We start from the raw sequence: 19392 nt of genomic DNA on the forward strand, positions 1-19392 counted from the left end.
GATGTTTTGTTGTCAGCAACAACAACCGACGCTGCGGAAATAAATGGATTCACTGAACTGAAACCACATTATCTGAAAATCACATTAAAATACCATGAAATAGTGACTGGGTTTATTATAGCAACAAAAATAAGCGAGTCTAATCCGACCTGTTGCTTTTAAAAACGCCTGCGGCGGGAAATTTAAAACCAATTCTGACAACAGCATCAGTTTTTGTCATCTCGGGATGTTTCTGGAAATCCTTAAAGTAATCGATATGGTTGGCGTCTTTTTTACGGTAAGACCGTTATAAACGTTTCATACCGACGGACATCAACCCAAAACTCATACTGGACTGTAACGTTACATTACTGATATGAGAGTGGAAATGGACTCTTGTGTGTCTGTGAACAATAAAACACAATTTAACGACTCAACATCCAGTTCTGATGCAGCAGATGTGTTAATTCACTCAACCAGAGCCAGCAGAGACGAAATAAAGCATAAGAGTCAGAAAAAAGTTAACATTTACATCAGGAGACTGTCAGACTCTGAACATGTTCGTTCTGTGGATGAGAGAAGGACAGATCCTCCTGTGAATGTGCCTTCAGTCTCAGATACAGGTAACACTGTTAAACTTATTGGGGTAAAGTTGGTTTTATATTCGCACTTTCGTTCAGTGACAACGTCCCTATATTATTTACCATGCTACTTTGAATATTCGGTCTGAAATCGCATGTAAATGTGACTCCAAAATAACATTAGCACTATTTAATTGACTGGGAACACAATGTTGTACTTTGTTAGTGCTAATATTCATAATAGTACTTTGACAGTGGATATATTTCTAATAGTATTTTGATAATCCTAACATTACTAATAATACTTTCATAGTCTTACAATTCCTAATAGTACTTTAGTAGTCCTGATAATACTTTAATAGTCCTAATATTCTTATTAGTACTTTAATAATCCTAATAGTACTTTAATAGTCCTAATAGTACTTTCATAGTCCTAATAATACTTTGATAGTCCTAATAATACTTTGATAGTCCTAATAATACTTTGATAGTCCTAATATTCCTAATAGTACTTTGATAGTCCTAATAATACTTTGATAGTCCTAATATTCCTAATAGTACTGTGATAGTCCTGATAATACTTTGATAGTCCTAATATTCTTATTAGTACTTTAAAAGTCCTAATAGTACTTTGATAGTCCTAATAATACTTTGATAGTCCTAATATTCCTAATAGTACTTTGATAGTCCTAATAATACTTTGATAGTCCTAATATTCCTAATAGTACTTTGATAGTCCTGATAATACTTTGATATTCCTAATATTCTTATTAGTACTTTAATAATCCTAATAGTACTTTAATAGTCCTAATAGTACTTTCATAGTCCTAATAATACTTTGATAGTCCTAATAATACTTTGATAGTCCTAATAATACTTTGATAGTCCTAATATTCCTAATAGTACTTTGATAGTCCTAATAATACTTTGATAGTCCTAATATTCCTAATAGTACTGTGATAGTCCTGATAATACTTTGATATTCCTAATATTCTTATTAGTACTTTAATAATCCTAATAGTACTTTAATAGTCCTAATAGTACTTTCATAGTCCTAATAATACTTTGATAGTCCTAATAATACTTTCATAGTCCTAATATTCCTAATAGTACTTTGATAGTCCTAATAATACTTTGATAGTCCTAATATTCCTAATAGTACTGTGATAGTCCTGATAATACTTTGATAGTCCTAATATTCCTAATAGTACTTTGATAGTCCTAATAATACTTTGATAGTCCTAATATTCCTAATAGTACTTTGATACTCCTAATAATACTTTGATAGTCCTAATATTCCTAATAGTACTTTGATAGTCCTGATAATACTTTGATATTCCTAATATTCTTATTAGTACTTTAATAATCCTAATAGTACTTTAATAGTCCTAATAGTACTTTCATAGTCCTAATAATACTTTGATAGTCCTAATAATACTTTCATAGTCCTAATATTCCTAATAGTACTTTGATAGTCCTAATAATACTTTGATAGTCCTAATATTCTTAATAGTACTGTGATAGTCCTGATAATACTTTGATAGTCCTAATATTCTTATTAGTACATTAATAGTCCTAATAGTACTTTGATAGTCCTAATAATACTTTGATAGTCCTAATATTCCTAATAGTACTTTGATAGTCCTGATAATACTTTGATAGTCCTAATATTCTTATTAGTACTTTAATAATCCTAATAGTACTTTGATAGTCCTAATATTCTTAATAGTACTTTAATAGTCCTAATAGTACTTTAATAGTCCTAATAGTACTTTAATAGTCCTAATAGTACTTTAATAGTTGTAATAATACTTTGATAGTTCTAATAGTCCTAAAAGTACTTTGATTGTCATAATAGTACTTGTATAGTTCTAATATTCCTAATAGTACTTTGATAGTCCTGATAATACTTTGATATTCCTAATATTCTTATTAGTACTTTAATAATCCTAATAGTACTTTAATAGTCCTAATAGTACTTTCATAGTCCTAATAATACTTTGATAGTCCTAATAATACTTTGATAGTCCTAATATTCCTAATAGTACTTTGATAGTCCTAATAATACTTTGATAGTCCTAATATTCCTAATAGTACTGTGATAGTCCTGATAATACTTTGATAGTCCTAATATTCTTATTAGTACTTTAAAAGTCCTAATAGTACTTTGATAGTCCTAATAATACTTTGATAGTCCTAATATTCCTAATAGTACTTTGATAGTCCTAATAATACTTTGATAGTCCTAATATTCCTAATAGTACTTTGATAGTCCTGATAATACTTTGATATTCCTAATATTCTTATTAGTACTTTAATAATCCTAATAGTACTTTAATAGTCCTAATAGTACTTTCATAGTCCTAATAATACTTTGATAGTCCTAATAATACTTTCATAGTCCTAATATTCCTAATAGTACTTTGATAGTCCTAATAATACTTTGATAGTCCTAATATTCCTAATAGTACTTTGATAGTCCTGATAATACTTTGATATTCCTAATATTCTTATTAGTACTTTAATAATCCTAATAGTACTTTAATAGTCCTAATAGTACTTTCATAGTCCTAATAATACTTTGATAGTCCTAATATTCCTAATAGTACTGTGATAGTCCTAATAATACTTTGATAGTCCTAATATTCCTAATAGTACTGTGATAGTCCTAATAATACTTTGATAGTCCTAATATTCCTAATAGTACTTTGATAGTCCTAATAATACTTTGATAGTCCTAATATTCCTAATAGTACTTTGATAGTCCTAATAATACTTTGATAGTCCTAATATTCCTAATAGTACTTTGATAGTCCTGATAATACTTTGATATTCCTAATATTCTTATTAGTACTTTAATAATCCTAATAGTACTTTAATAGTCCTAATAGTACTTTCATAGTCCTAATAATACTTTGATAGTCCTAATAATACTTTCATAGTCCTAATATTCCTAATAGTACTGTGATAGTCCTGATAATACTTTGATAGTCCTAATATTCTTATTAGTACATTAATAGTCCTAATAGTACTTTGATAGTCCTAATAATACTTTGATAGTCCTCATATTCCTAATAGTACTTTGATAGTCCTAATAATACTTTGATAGTCCTAATATTCCTAATAGTACTGTGATAGTCCTCATAATACTTTGACATTCCTAATATTCTTATTAGTACTTTAATAATCCTAATAGTACTTTAATAATCCTAATAGTACTTTGATAGTCCTAATATTCTTAATAGTACTTTAATAGTCCTAATAGTACTTTAATAGTCCTAATAGTACTTTAATAGTCCTAATAGTACTTTAATAGTTGTAATAATACTTTGATAGTTCTAATAGTCCTAAAAGTACTTTGATTGTCATAATAGTACTTGTATAGTTCTAATACTCCTAATAGTACTTTGGTAATCTTTATATTCATAATATTACTTTGATACTGCTAATATTCTTAATAGTACTTTGATGCTGTAATATTCCTAATAGCACTTTGATAGTCTTTATATTCCTAATTGTAATTTGATACTGCTAATATTCTTAATAGTATGAATCGATGATACTGTTTTATTCCTAATAGTACTTCGATAGTCCTAATAGTAATTTGATAGTCTTAATAGTACCTTGTATAGTCCTAATAGTACTTGTATAGTTCTAATATTCCTAATAGTACTTTGATATTCATATAGTACTTCGATTGTCCTAATAGTACCTTGATAGTCCTAATATACCTAATAGTACTTTGATAGTGCTAATGTTTATTCATCATTAATTTTCCTTCAGATTAGTCTTTATTTTAGAGGTCGCCACAGTGGAATCAACCGCCAACTATTACAGAATATGTTTTATACAGCGGATGCCCTTTTAACCGCAAACCAGTACTCATTTACACACACACACACACACACACGCACACACACACACACACACACACACACCCCCACTCATATGCTACGGCCAAATTAGTTCCAATATAATATTCGGTCTGAAAGGACCGATTCACCTATAGCGCATGTCTTTGGACTGTGGGGGAACTGGAGCACCCAGAGAATATGCAAACTCCATACTGAAATGCTAACTGGCCCAGCCGGGACTTGAACCAGCGACCTTCTTGCTGTCGGGCGACAGTGCTAATCGAATTGATATTATTTAGGAGAAAGTCTGAGTGTGCACATATAAAACCAGCTTTACCTCAGTGTTAAACTTTGCCATCAGTTAAGTGTTCAGAATTATACATTCATATTTATCTGAATTCAGCTGGACCAGAGGAACAACAGGCTGGAAGCAAATCAAACCAATTTGCTGGCCTTTTTGGCGAAGTAAGTTTTACTTTTTTATTTAATTATTTTAAAATGTGTGTGCATGTTATTAAACTACGTACATTGATTCAAATATTTCTGTCATTTGTTTTATATGTATTAACCAGGCCTCCAGGAAAGAGAAGAGGGAAGCTCAATCCACAATCATGCAGACAGAACAGTTAAAGTCAAAAGGTATGAATTCTGTATTATAATATTCATTCATTCCTTTTCTTTACAGCTTAGTCTCTTTATTAATCAGGGGTCGCCACAGCAGAATGAACCGCCAACTTATGTAGCATATGTTTTACGCAGCAGATGCCCTTCCAGCTGCAATCCATCACTGGGAAACACCCATACACACTCATACACTACGGACAATTTAGCTTATTCAATTCACCTATAGCGCATGTCTTTGGACTTGTGGGGGAAAACGGAGCACCCGGAGGAAACCTCAGCGAACACGGGGAGAACATGCAAACTCCACGCAGAAACGCCAACTGACTCAGCCGAGGCTCGAAACAGCGACCTTCTTGCTGTGAGATGAACGTGCTACCACTGCGCCATTATATTATATTATATTATATTATATTATATTATATTATATTATATTATATTATATTATATTATATTATATTATTCTTAATTATGTTGTTCTTATGTTATATTATGTACAATACATTTTATACTTGATATCTTTTCCAAGTGTTATTTGTAGTATTTAATTATTAATATTTTGTCCTTTTAATTATTATGTCTAAATAACGTTTGTTTATTTTTCATTTTAGTGCTGTTAGGAAATTTAGTTTGTCAAATTAAAACTAAATAAAAACTCAAGATTTTACTTTTATTTTCATGCAATTTTTAGGTCAAGTAGTAATCTTGCTGTTTGGAATTTTATCATTATTAATTTTTTCTATATAGTAGGGCTGAGCAACATATCGTTTGAGCCTAGATATCGCAGTGTGTGTAACCGAAATAGTCACATCACAGGATTAGACTATTTATTAAAAGATTAAAAGATATTATTAAGTATTATTTTTATATTATTGTATAAAATTATTTATACAATGATGGCCATGGCGGCACGGTGAAGCAGTGGGTATCGCTGTCGCCTCACAGCAAGAAAGTCGCTGCTTCCAGCCCCGGCTGGGTCAGTTGGCCTTTCTGTGTGGAGTTTGCATGTTCTCCCCGTGTTCACGTGGGTTTCCTTCGGGTGCTCCGGTTTCCCCCACAAGCCCAAATACATGCACTATAGGTGAATTGGGTAAGCTAAATCGTCCATAGTGTATGTGTGTGAATGAGAGTGTATGGGTGTTTCCCAGTGCTGGGTTGTGGCTGGAAGGACGTCCGCTATGTAAAACATATGCTGGATAAGTTGGTGGATCCCTGTGCCAACCCCTGATAAATAAAGGGACTAAGCCGAAAAGAAAATGAATGAATAAATGATGGCTATGTTATTTAAGGTTGGATTGTTCAATTTGTATATTTAAATACTGTTAAACTTCTCAGAAAACCATAAAGCACTGTTTATTTAACTTTTATTTTTATTCTGTCGTAATTATATATGCTTGCAATTTATCACATTTATGAAAATGAATTTAGTCAACTTAAATTCATGAAATCTCTCTGAATAGTGCTATTTAAATCATATAGTGAAATTATATACATATCGGAATATATATTGCAGCAAAGGAAAATACCGCAATGTTAGATTTTTCCAATATTGTGCAGGCCTTGTATGTATATATTATTATTGTTTTTAATTTGATAGTAATACCTTAAGTTTTTTTTTAATTATATATTAAATTTTAACTATTCCTGTATACAGCTGAAGTCAGAATTATTAGCCCCCCTTTGAATTTTTTTTCTTTTTTTTTTTTTTTTTTAAATGTTCCCCAAATTATGTTTAACAGAGTAAGGAAATTTTACAGTATGTCTGATCATATTTTTTCTTCTGGAGAAAGTCTTATTTGTTTTATTCCAGCTAGAATAAAAGCAGTTTTTAATTTTCTAAAAACATTTTAAGATCAAAATTATTAGCCCCTTTAAGCTGTATTTTTTCAATAGTCTACAGAACAAACTATCATTATACAATAATTTGCCTAATTACCCTAACCTGCCTAGTTAACCTAATTAACCTAGTTAAGCCTTTAAATGTCACTTTAAGCTGTATAGAAGTGTTTTGAAAAATATCGAGTCAAATATTATTTACTGTCATCATGGCAAAGATAAAATAAATCAGTTATTAGAGATGAGTTATTAAAACTAGTATGTTTAGAAATGTGTTGAAAAAAATCTTCTCTCCATTAAACAGAAATTGGGGAAAAAAATAAACAGGTGGGCTAATAATTCAGGGGGGCTAATAATTCAGTCTTCAACTGTATATGTATGGTTATAGTTAACCATGATGCAATAATGACTCTTGCAAATGCCTTTAATTTAAACTAATATGATGTTTCTTAATATCTCAGGTGAAGATGTGCAGATTTCCACATACTCTGCAGATGGAAGAGGAGCGGTTTCTGCAGCGCTCAGGAAGAGGTACATCCTGCTTCCATGTAATCATTTCTATGCTCAAACATGATTATTTTTCACATTGTTTGTTATTTGTCACCATGATTCTCAGATCCCAAGGTGCCCCTTTAAGACGTAACGTGACAGTACAAGTGTTGGAGCAAGACAGATCACAAACTCCAAGAGTTCAGCCAGATCCTGCTTGTCCATTAGGAGATCCTGGCACTTCTGCAAGTGTGGCGGCCATAACAGCTGCTACCATCGCAGCCACAGCACCACTTATAAAGGTGAAATATTCATGCATTCATATTTCATGCTTTAATTATTTAACATGTCGGTGTCGATAGCCCAGAGGTTAGCGCGCCGACATATAACGCAACATCGTCCTGAGTTCGAATCCCAGCTCTTGGACCTTTCCCGATCTGTCTCTCTTTCTCTCCCACTTCACTTCCTGTCAATATACTGTCCCATCAAAAAAAGGCAAACATGCCAAAAAATAAACACATCAAGCATGCAAATTCAATTGATTTTAATTAATTGACTTCCTTGATGTCAAAATGATATCAAATTCACATCTATGATCTAACACTGATGTCAAAACAAAATGTAAAAATTGATTAGAGCACTGTCCTGTAATCAGTTTTTTGATGTGTATGTTTTTTTACGCCAATATTAGTGGTTAGTTTGATGTTGTTTCGACACCAAGGTAGTTTACATGCATTGTAGAGATACAGAATCCAGTGTAATTAACTTTTCTTATATTATTATGCTTTTTGTATTGTTATTTTGGTGGTCAACAATGCATCAGTGTGTGGATGTCAAATAGACGTTAAGGTTTTGACATTAAATCTATTGGCATTTTTGGTGGGATTTTTGATGTCATTGTCAATTTGATATTGTTTAGACATCAAGGTACCCACTGAGTAACTACATTTGCGAAATAGCTACATTTGTAACTTAAGTTTTATTGATGTTAGTTCAAATAAATAAAAAATACAGCTGAACTAGATCCAGTAAATAAAATGGTAAGACGTTTTTGATGAGTTATTAAACATTATCATGAATAATACATGCTTTAAAATAGTTTTCATCATCATTCATTCATTCATTTTTTTTTCGGGTTAGTCTGGGGTCGCCACAGTGGATTGAACCGCCAACTTATCCGGCATATTTTTACGCAGCGGCTGCCCTTCCAGCCGCAACCCATCACTGGGAAACACCTATACACACTCATTCACATACATACACTACGCACAATTTACCTTACCCAATTCACCTATTCCACATGTCTTTGGGCTTGTGGGGGAAACCGGAGCACCCGGAACCCACGCAAACACGGTGAGAACATGCAAACTCCACACAGAAATGTCAACTGGCCCAGCCGAGGCTTAAACCAGTGACCTTCTTGCTGTGAGGCGAACGTGCTACCCACTGCGTCACCGTGTCGCCCATTTTCATCATCAGTTTAGATAAGAGTATGTTAGTTAACAAATAAAGCTGTTTTTTTGATGGAATTGTATAGAGAATCAGAAAGTGTTTTAATCAATGTATTTGAAAAAAAACAGCCTATTAAAGGGAAAGTTCACCCAAAAATGAAATTTACTCACCCGACACCCAGAAGATATTTTGAAGAAAGCTGGAAACGTGTAACCATTGACTTACATAGTTGGAAACACAAATTGAATTTAAGTTACATTTCATCTACATGCCAACTAATTCTCATTAGATTATAAGTAGACTGTTAGGTCGGGGTTAGTGTAAGTTGACATGTACTTGCTAAGTTTCTTATAGTCAGTTAAATGTCTGTTGAAGGAGCAGTTTCAACAGATATTAAGCAGACAGTCTACTAATACTCAAATGGACCATCAAAATAGAGTATTACCGTGTCATTTTTAGGTGAACTGTTCAATTAGGTCTTCAAGCATTTGCAGATGCAACAACATTAATATTTGTAAAAGCCATTCTAAAGGTTTAAATAAGAAATAATTATTCACTGCATATTATAGTGCATTTTAATTCACTGCATATTAATTCACTGCAATTTAAATGTTCATTAGCATGATCTGTTTTATTATTGGTAACACTTTACAATAAGGTTGTATTAGTTCATGTAAATTTGAAAAGTATTTTATTTTAACAGGGACAATGCTCATTAATCAACAGTAAAACTGTAAATAAGCCACAATGGCTAATTTCCATCTCTTGCCCCTGCCCGATTTTAAAAAGGCAACCTAAAATCAAAAAGCACATTAATAGACATACAATAACAATAAAGTTACACCAAAAAGACAAAACGTATAATAAGAATTTCATAACACACTAGAGAAAAGAATTACACATGATTACAAACTTGATTTGCTTTTAGCCATTTCTTTAACTTGTATTTAAATGTTAAATCATGTGTAATACCCCTTAAATCAATAGGAAGTGTATTTCAGAAATGACTGGCTCTAACTGAGAAGACTGACCTTGCAAAAGTTGTGTGTCTATACTGCACAGCACAGTCTCCTCTAGTAATAGATCGTGTTGCTCTGCCATTATTATTCTTCTGTGTCCCAAACTCACATAATGGAGGTGGAGCATATCCATTTAATGCATAACATGAACAAACAACGAACAATACATTACAGAATTTGTTCATGTTAGTTAAATAGAAAATGCAGTTGTTTATTGTTAGTTCATGTTAACTCAGTGTATTAATTAATGTTAACAAGCATGAATTTGTATTCTAATAATCCATTGGTAAATGTTTTACTATAATTATTAAATGCTGTTCAAGTATTCCTCATAATTAGTTCATGTAAGTAGATGCATTAACTAATGAAACCTTATTGTGAAGTGTGTGACTGTGTCATTGAATATTGACATCCGTCCGCATCAATCTATTATAGCGTTCACCTTCAGCTGTGTTTGTTTGGTCATCAGGCTCAGAGTGAGATGGAGGCTCAGATCTCGCTTGTGTCTGCTGAGCTGAGGAGGCTGCAGGCAGCAGAGGGCAGTGTTCTGCCGGGCAGGACGGCCCGTATCGACAGCAGTTCAGCTGGGAGAGCAGCCCATCTGGAGGAGCAACTTAACATTCTGATCCAGCAGAGACTGCAACACCTGGAGACAATTCAGTGTCAGCAGATTCAACTGCAGGTGAAAATACAGAGACCTCTGTCTGGATTTGAAGATGCAGAGTTTTTTATTTTCACATTTTGCACTTTGAAGTTCAAGTTGTTGATATACATTGATTATAAATATAAACAAAATTATAATTATTATTTTTAATTAATTATTATAATTATTGTTATATATATTTTTAGTTTAATATATATATATTTTTTTAATTTAAGTTTTAGTTATTTTTGAATGTCAAGTTAAACTAATTAAAATGAAAATTTGTATTTAACAGCCATTTGAAAAAAAAAATAATATATATATATATATATATATATATATATATATATATATATATATATATATATATAATTATTATTATTTTAATTTATTTATTTTTTTTATTTTTTTTATTGCAATGCATCACATTTTTCTCATTTTTATTCAAATTTTTATTTTATTTACTTTTTCTTTTATTTTGAATTGTGTGAACACAGAAAAAAACATGCAGTAGACGATTAGCATATAGCAGTGTGCATTGATATATATGTAATAACCAATATACAGGTTGTTAAATAATAATATTAATAATAATGGCAACAACAACAACAATAGTGACAATAAAAAGAAAAACCTGAAGAATAAAAGACAAAGACATACTAAAGCAGGTGACGCCGTAGCGCAGTAGGTAGTGCTGCCACCTCACAGCAAGACGGTCGCTGGTTCGAGCCTCGGCTGGGTCAGTTGGTGTTTTTGTGTGGAGTTTGCATATTTTCCCTGCATTCACGTGGGTTTCCTCTTGGTGCCTCGGTTTCCCCCAAAGTCCAAAGACATGCAGTACAGGTGAATTGGGTAAGCTAAATTGTCCGTCGTGAATGAGTGTGTATAGATGTTTCCCAGAGATGGGTTGCAGCTGGAAGGGCATCTGCTGCGTAAAACATGTGCTGGATAAGTTGGCGGTTCATTCTGCTGTGGCCACCCCAGATTAATAAAGGGGCTAGGCCGAAAAGAAAATGAGAAATGACATACTAAAGCAATTAGAAATAGTAAATAAATAAATATATATACACTTATACACATATACACATACACACACATACATACACATAAAACACATTTCCAAACCAAAAAAAAGCAATAAACCAAATCTGTATTTAAGCTTAAGTAAGGGTAAAATTAAGCCAGTGAAAAATAAATAAATAAAAGAATAGTAATGGACCAATAGATTAAGATATTCAAAACTGTGCTGAAAGAGGTCTACGACAATGAAGAAAAAAAAAAAAAAAAAAAAAAATATATATATATATATATACCTGGGAAAAACTTAAAGGTTCACAAATATATAAATAAATAATAATAAAAATAAAATAAATAAATGAAATCAAAAACCAAAATGATACCTTTATTATTTTATTTATTATTTATTTATTATTTATTTATAAATTAGTGAACCTTTAAGTTTTTCCAAGGTTTGTGCCCAAAGTCTGATGGTGTCCTCTCTTGCACCATAGATGTGAATCAATAAAAGTTAGGATCCAATGATGGTGATTAAGAGAATGTGGAGGCTTCCATCTTGTCGCTACTATTTTCTTGGCTGCTGTCAAGCCAGCTAAAAACGCTTAATTTAAAAAAAAGTATTTACATATTATTTATATCTTCTGGTTATTTCTTGTTTGTTTTATTCCTGTTTTGTTTTATTTCTATATTGCTGTTTTTGTTTTATTTTACTGACTTTTTGTTGTTAAATTCCTTTTTTTAACTTTTATTATCTCATATTGTTCTTTCTTATTTTTGTTATATTTTATTGTTTATTGTTGTGGCTTTTTATTTATATTTTAACATAACATTTATTATTTATTGTTTTAAATCTGCTTATAATGTCAATCAAGGTTTATTGATTAAACATAATCATTTAGTTTTCCAAATACTGAGCAAATTATGTTTACATGCATCATTAAGATCTTTTATTTTTTTTAAATACTTCAATTCCAGACATTCAATGCGTTTATGTAATTGTGTAGCACCTGGTGGATGTTTCAGAGGTGGTTCATAAACTGTGTGTGTTATATTATCATATGATTATCTTCTCTGTATTCAGAATCGTCTCCTGGGTTCAGCTCTGGATGTAGTAGCATCTCGTGGAAACACAAACTCACAGTCCTCCTTACACACAAGCTCTGGAGTTTCCCAGACAGACTCTTTTCCACTTCAGGTCTCAGGGAATCACAGCATCAGATCCTTAGCCACTGATAACCCCTCTGCTAGAAGACCAGCTTCAGGTCAGTATTGTGGTATATGTACATTTGTCTGAATGTTTTCAAAATCATGTAATGACAGTAAGCAGAATGAGCTATGCAAAAAATTCAAAAATTAGGCCTGCTAATGATGATTCATGTTTTTTCCTCATTAATTTGACCAAAGCAATAAATATACTCTGATTAAATCTTGCAATTTTAGATGTACAAACTGGATTTTAAAATATCTGGTCACTTTTAAACTTTTTAGGCATGATAAAAGTATTAATATTTGGGGTTTAATTATGTATTCAGTTTTTTTTAAACCATTGCTTAAAGGCAAAGTTCACCCACAAATAAAAATTCTGTCATCATTCACTTTCATGTTTTTTTTCTTTGTCCTCTGCTATGAAACTTAATGGATGAGTATTTCCACTTGTGTTGAACCGAAGAAAGAAACTTTATATTTAATTATTTTATATCACCTTATAAAGCAAATAATGAGTACATTTACATTTTCGAGTGAACATCTTAAAAGCGATAGTTCACCCAAAATAAAAATGCACTCCCTCAAGTGTTTCCACATCTACATTAGATTCTTTATTCAGTTGAACATAAAAGAAGATAATTTGAAGAAAGCTGAAAACCTGTAACCACTGACTTCCAAAGTAGGAAAACAATATATTATTACTATGTTTGCGTGGGTTTCCTTCGGGTGCTCCGGTTTCCCCCACAGTCTAAAGACTTGCAGTATAGGTGAATTGTGTAAACAAAATTGGCCGTAGAGTGTATCTGTGTTTCCCAGTACTGGGTTGTAGCTGGAAGGGCATCCACTGCGTAAAACATATGCCAGAATAGTTGGTGGTCCATTCAAATGTGGCGACCCTTGATAAATAAGGGACTAAGCCGAAGGAAAATGAATGAATGAATGAAGTTGATGGTTACAGGTTTCTTCAATATATCTTAAAATAAAATAAAGTATCTTCAAAATATAATTAACAAAGATAGGTAGCAGTATCTAAATGATTTTCTGTTTGTGGGTGAACTATCCAAAACACCCTGAAAGTGGCTTAATAATATTTAGATATGGGGACTGTGCAGGCCATGGAAGACATTCACCTTGTTCAACGCCTGGTTTAGGACGACAATGAATCATTAGTATGGTGTAGGGCCTTCTTTTGTGCACAATACAGCTTCACTTCATCTTGGGAATGACAGATACAAGTCCTGCACAGTGGCCAGATGGATTTTTGAGTCATTCTTCTTGCAGAATAGTGGATTTTGATGTGTGTCGAGGTGGACAGTGATCAGTGCAACCAATTAATAATACTGACTTTTGTTATGTTGGTTATTTTCTCTGACAGTCTCAAAGGATCCTTATCGTGAGAGACAAACAGGGGGGCATAAAAGCCCTCTGGAGACCCCTGCACCACGCAAGGTCATTCCTAAACCCACCCACTGGACATCAACAAGCACCAACAGGCCTCCGAAATCCTCCTTTAAAAACCAAGGTGGGTTTCTCTCATGGGTCAGCACTCCATTTTGATTCTGGGCCAAGATTTGAAAACAGCTCATGGTTCATTTATAAAATCTGGGGTCCGTTTTTCGTACCTCGGTTAAATGATCTAAGGTGATTTGGCAGATCCTGGATCTTTTAATCTTGATAACTGATCTCTGGCTAAGTCTGTTCTTCAAACAAGTTTGTGAATCAGATTAAAATGTCTGGATGAACTGGTCTGAGATTGCTGAGTGTGTTTTGAAGAACAGATCTATCGATCCTCTAAATAATGATCAGCAATGGAACAATTGGCTGACGACAGAGGAGCGTAATGACATCATCTGATTAATATTCAATTAACCATGTGAGCAGAACTGCTGAAAATTTATAATAAACGCTTTGTTAAATATGATACGCAATAACTTGTGGGCTGCACGCTTTACACTTTCATGTGTCAAGAATCTTAAGCAATTTAGAGTAGATTTTTCTTATTATAGTAGCCTAGGCCTATTCAAGTTTCTTAATCGGCATGAGGAATAACTTTAACTTAATTTTGCATCAAAAAAGCATTTTGATATCGGTGAAGGCGTCTGCAACTTTTGCAAAGCATCAAATCACCTGCATATTAGCTGTTAAAACGTGTGCATAAATTATTATTCCTTTATAAACATTGAATATTGTGCATGTTTATTACTATACACAAACTGTACTAAAGCTGGTTTCTTAAAATTGTATGTGTTTGTAGCTTAAAAGTCCATATTAATAAATGTTCTCTTTGAACCCCTTGGGGCTAATCACCCCATGGCACTCTTTGTAGGCCCTACTTTTATTTGTGCAGATTGCATAAATAAAATTTATACAGTTAAAGTCAGAATTATTAGCTCCCCTGCTTATTTTTTTCTCCAATTTCTGTTTAACGGAGAGAAGATTTTTTTCAACACATTTCTAATCATAATAGTTTTAATAACTCATTTCTAATAACTGATTTATTTTATCTTTGCCATGATGACAGTAAATAATATTTGACTAGATATTTTTCAAGATGCTTATTTACAGCTTAAAGTGACATTTAATGGCTTTACTTGGTTAATTAAGTTAACTAGTCAGGTTAGTGTAATTAGGCAAGTTATTGTATAACAATGGTTTGTTCTGTAGACTATCGAAAAAAATGGCTTAAAGGGGCTAATAATTTTGACCTTAATGTTTTTTAAAAAATTAAAAACTGCTTTTATTCTAGCCAAATAAAACAAATAAGACTTTCTCCAGAAAAAAAATATTATCAGACACACTGTGAACATTTCCTTGCTCTGTTAAACACCATTTGAGAAATATTATAAAAAGAAAAAAAAATTCAATGGGGGGGGGGCTAATAATTCTATCTTCAACTGTATATATTTTTAAACTTATTAACTTAAACTTGAATTCTTCGATCACAATTTCTGAAAACGACTAAAATTTCCAGTTTAAGTCATTTCCATAAATCATGCTTTTTTTTTGCAAGTGTACTGTTCAAAACACAATATAAAACACAAGATCTCAATATTCATTGATTTTCTTTTCGGCTTAGTCCCTTTATTATCGCCACAGCGGAATAAACCATCAACTAATCCAGCAAATGTTTTACACAGCGGATGCCCTTCCAGCCACAACCCAGCACTGGGAAACACCCATACACTCTCATTCACACACATGCACTACTGACAATTTAGCCTACCCAATTCACCTGTACCGCATGTCTTTGGACTATGGGGGAAACCGGAGCACGCGAAGGAAACCCACGCGAACGCAGGAAGAACATGCAAACTCCACACAGAAACGCCAACTGACCCAGCCGAGGCTCGAACCAGTAACCTTCTTGCTGTGAGGCGACATCACTACCTATTGCGCCACTGCGTCACCAGATCTCAATATATTATTCAATATTTTTGTCTTATTCTGATTAACTATGTCAAAGTTTCCACTTAACTGCAATATATATATTAGCATTTAGTACATACTTCGGTACATACTTTCTGTATTACCTTTGCTTGAAATGTAATCCTGTTTATATAAAATAAGCTGCTGCTCCCGAGAAGGTTGCTATGACAACAACTCTCAGATGAGTTTTGAATAAAGAAACGATCCTTGCTCGTGTCAAATCGTCAATAACCAAATCCAGCTAATTGAGTGATCTATGTAGGAAGAACGGACCCCAGTTCTAGACTGGGATTACAGTCGTGTGGATGAGATTCACGTTGAAACCACTTGATGGCAGTAGCGTCACTAGTGAATTTTGGCTTTTGCACCACAAGCAAAACCACAACAGATTTCTACTGAAATTATATAATTTCAGAGCAAGTTTTTGATTAATCAGAGCTAGAGCTAATAACAGCAAAACATAAAATGGCAGTCTTTTCATATCTATCAAGATTTATTGAACCAACTAAAAAAGATAATTCTGGAATTAAAACCTTTTTCTTTTCTTTTTTGAGATATTTTATCGAAATATCATAAAATAAAGCATACCATGAATTGATTGTTGTTATCAATAATTTTATTGGTCACACTTATGTTTAAGGTACAATTCTCGCTATTAACAAACCAATAACTATGACTTTTAGCTGAATAAACTCCTAATGTTCTGGATATTAATAGTAATTAAGATAGTAGTTAGGTTTAGGTATGATTAGCAATGTAGAATAATATCATGCAAAATATGTATTTTATAAGTACAAATACACAGCCGATATCTTAATAATATGCAGGTAAATAAATAGCTTTAACTAAAGTGTTACCTTTTATTTATTCACTTGTTAATCATTGTTATCTATATGTTCTTATTATAATATGCATTACTATGTTAATGGATAGACTCTGCATTGTAATGAATTACTCCTATGCTTGTGTTTTGTAGCATATTGTTTTGGGTTGAGTCTCAAATATCTCATCACTAATTTCCAATGGCATTCATGCGTCCATGGCTACAGGCTTTAGAAACCATTGTGCTTCGACTCTGCCGAGAAACCGCCTGCTTTTAGTTTCCTGTTTAAGAGGCAACAACGATCAGCTCAGCCCAGAACCTCATGTTCGCAAAACACCAAAACCAGTAATTCATCCCTGAACATGCTTTTTCCCTTCAGACGCCATCACTCAACCAATCTGTCACTCCTCTGGGTTGGATTGAAGACTTGCTTTTGCACTAAAAACCAATTAAGGCAAAAAGCAGTTGTTGAAAGAAGTGTCACCCACCGAACAGCTGTGTAAATACGAACAGTTCAAGCTGTTCGCCTCAGTCACGCTGTTTTGCTCCTGTCGGAGAGAGTCGAGGCTTGTTATTGGAAAAGCTTCAGGCATGTTAGCACAGGCTGACCTGGTAACACAGCTGCTTTAGTGTCTTCAAGTAGTGCGCGTCATTAAACAGACCGCAGTAGATCTAAACGACCCTATTCAATGTTGTGTAACCGTTAGCGTATACTAAACAAGGCCAAAACTTGCTTATCATAAACAACGATCCTGTTTTTTCCATTTCACCTTGCTCTTTCCTCTTCTTTTTTTCCAATTGGCTGGTAATTTATGGACGATTTGTGCGCTCAAAGAAGCCCGTTTGTCCTGAAACCTGGGAGAATTTTCCCACCTGAATATAATCCGAGTTGCTTCTGCAGCCCCCTCCGCGGCTCCCACATGAACATGGGATTGCTTTCCCAGACGCCGGAGCCATGTTCTCAGGCTCACGTTGATGGATGTGTGTGGGAGAACAGAGAGTTAATTATGGCTTGCAGTTTCTCGCCGTGTGTGTTTTTCCTGGAGTGTGAAAATCCTCATTCGTAGCATTTGTTCTCTCATGTTTTCTTATAATCTAGACTTCACTGCCAATTCGGCTGTCGAACATAATTTCACAATTGCAGCTACACAATCTTGCATGGTTGCACTGTACAACATAAGAAATCTCATGCTCTTACTAACAGAGCATGCCGGACAGCTTCTTTTGCAGACCCTTACATTTATTCATTTAGCAGAAAATCTTATTCAAGGCGACTTACAAGTAAGCATAAAAGAAGCACATCAAATCATTCGAGAGTTGCAGTATATAAATGCTGGGACAAGTATATTATGTATATTCAGGGGATGGACAATGAAACTGAAATGCCTGGTTTTGGACCACAATAATTCCTCAGTATGGTGTAGAGCCTTCTTTTGTGGCCAATACAGCTTCACTTCATCTTGGGAATGACAGATACAAGTCCTGCACAGAGGCTAGAGGGATTTTGAGCCATTCTTCTTGCAGAATAGTGGCCAGGTTACTACATGATGCTGATGGAGGAAAAGGTTTCCTGACTTTTTCCTCCAAAACACCCCAAAGTGGCTTAATAATATTTAGATCTTGTGACTGTGCAGGCCATGGGAGGTGTTCAACTTGTTCAACACTTGGTTTTGGACCACAATAATTCATTGATATGGTGTAGGGCAGGGGTGGGCAAACTTTGTCCTGGAGGGCCGGTGTCCTGCACAGTTTTGCTCTAACACTAATCAAACACACCTGAACATGCTAATCAGTGTCTTCAAGATCACTAGAAATCTATAAACAGGTGTGTTTGATTAGAGTTGGAGCTAAACTGTGCAGGACATTGGCCCTCCAGGACCGAGTTTGCCCACCCCTGGTGTAGAGCCTTCTTTTGTGGCCAATACAGCATCAATTTATCTTGGGAATGAGTGAGACAAGTCCTGCATGGTGGCCAGAGGGATTTTGAGCCATTTTTTCTTGGAGAATAGTGGCCAGGTCACTAGGTGATGCTGGCGGAAGAAAGCGTTTCCTGACTTTGTCCTCTAAAAACACCCCAAAGTGTCTCAATAATATTTAGTACTGGTGACTGTGCAGGACATGAGAGAACTTGTTCAATGCCTGGTTTTGGACCACAATAATTCATTAGTAGTGTATAGGGCCTTCTTTTGCGGCCAATACTGCTTCAGTTTATTTTTGGGAATGACTGATACAAGTCCTGTGCAGTGGCCAGAGGGCTTTTGAGCCATTCTTCTTGCAGATCAGTGGCCAGGTCACTAGATGACTAGATGATACTGGTGGAGGAAAACGTTTCCTGACTCGCTCCTTCAAAAACACCCCAAAGTGACTCAATAATATTTAGTTCTGGTGACTGTGCAGCCATTGATAGAGTTAGAATCATTGCTGTCTATGGAGGATGAGGGAACTC

At 33.8% G+C, this 19392-nt stretch overlaps 1 protein-coding gene across 1 annotated transcript in view; it reads left to right on the forward strand.

Annotated features, from left to right (window-relative positions):
* Window positions 1–19392, forward strand: part of kiaa0586 (KIAA0586 ortholog) — a 280836-nt gene continuing 261444 nt past the window's right edge. The window contains exons 1-8 of the mRNA XM_056476393.1: window positions 1–602; window positions 4818–4879; window positions 4987–5053; window positions 7333–7402; window positions 7488–7662; window positions 10301–10513; window positions 12573–12753; window positions 14073–14219. Of these exons, the coding sequence (XP_056332368.1) occupies window positions 356–602; window positions 4818–4879; window positions 4987–5053; window positions 7333–7402; window positions 7488–7662; window positions 10301–10513; window positions 12573–12753; window positions 14073–14219 (1162 nt within the window). The 5' untranslated portion in view covers window positions 1–355. The remainder of the gene's footprint in view (window positions 603–4817; window positions 4880–4986; window positions 5054–7332; window positions 7403–7487; window positions 7663–10300; window positions 10514–12572; window positions 12754–14072; window positions 14220–19392) is intronic.

The sequence above is a fragment of the Danio aesculapii genome, chromosome 17 (genome assembly GCF_903798145.1).
Source record: "Danio aesculapii chromosome 17, fDanAes4.1, whole genome shotgun sequence".
Classification (NCBI taxonomy): Eukaryota; Metazoa; Chordata; class Actinopteri; order Cypriniformes; family Danionidae; genus Danio; species Danio aesculapii.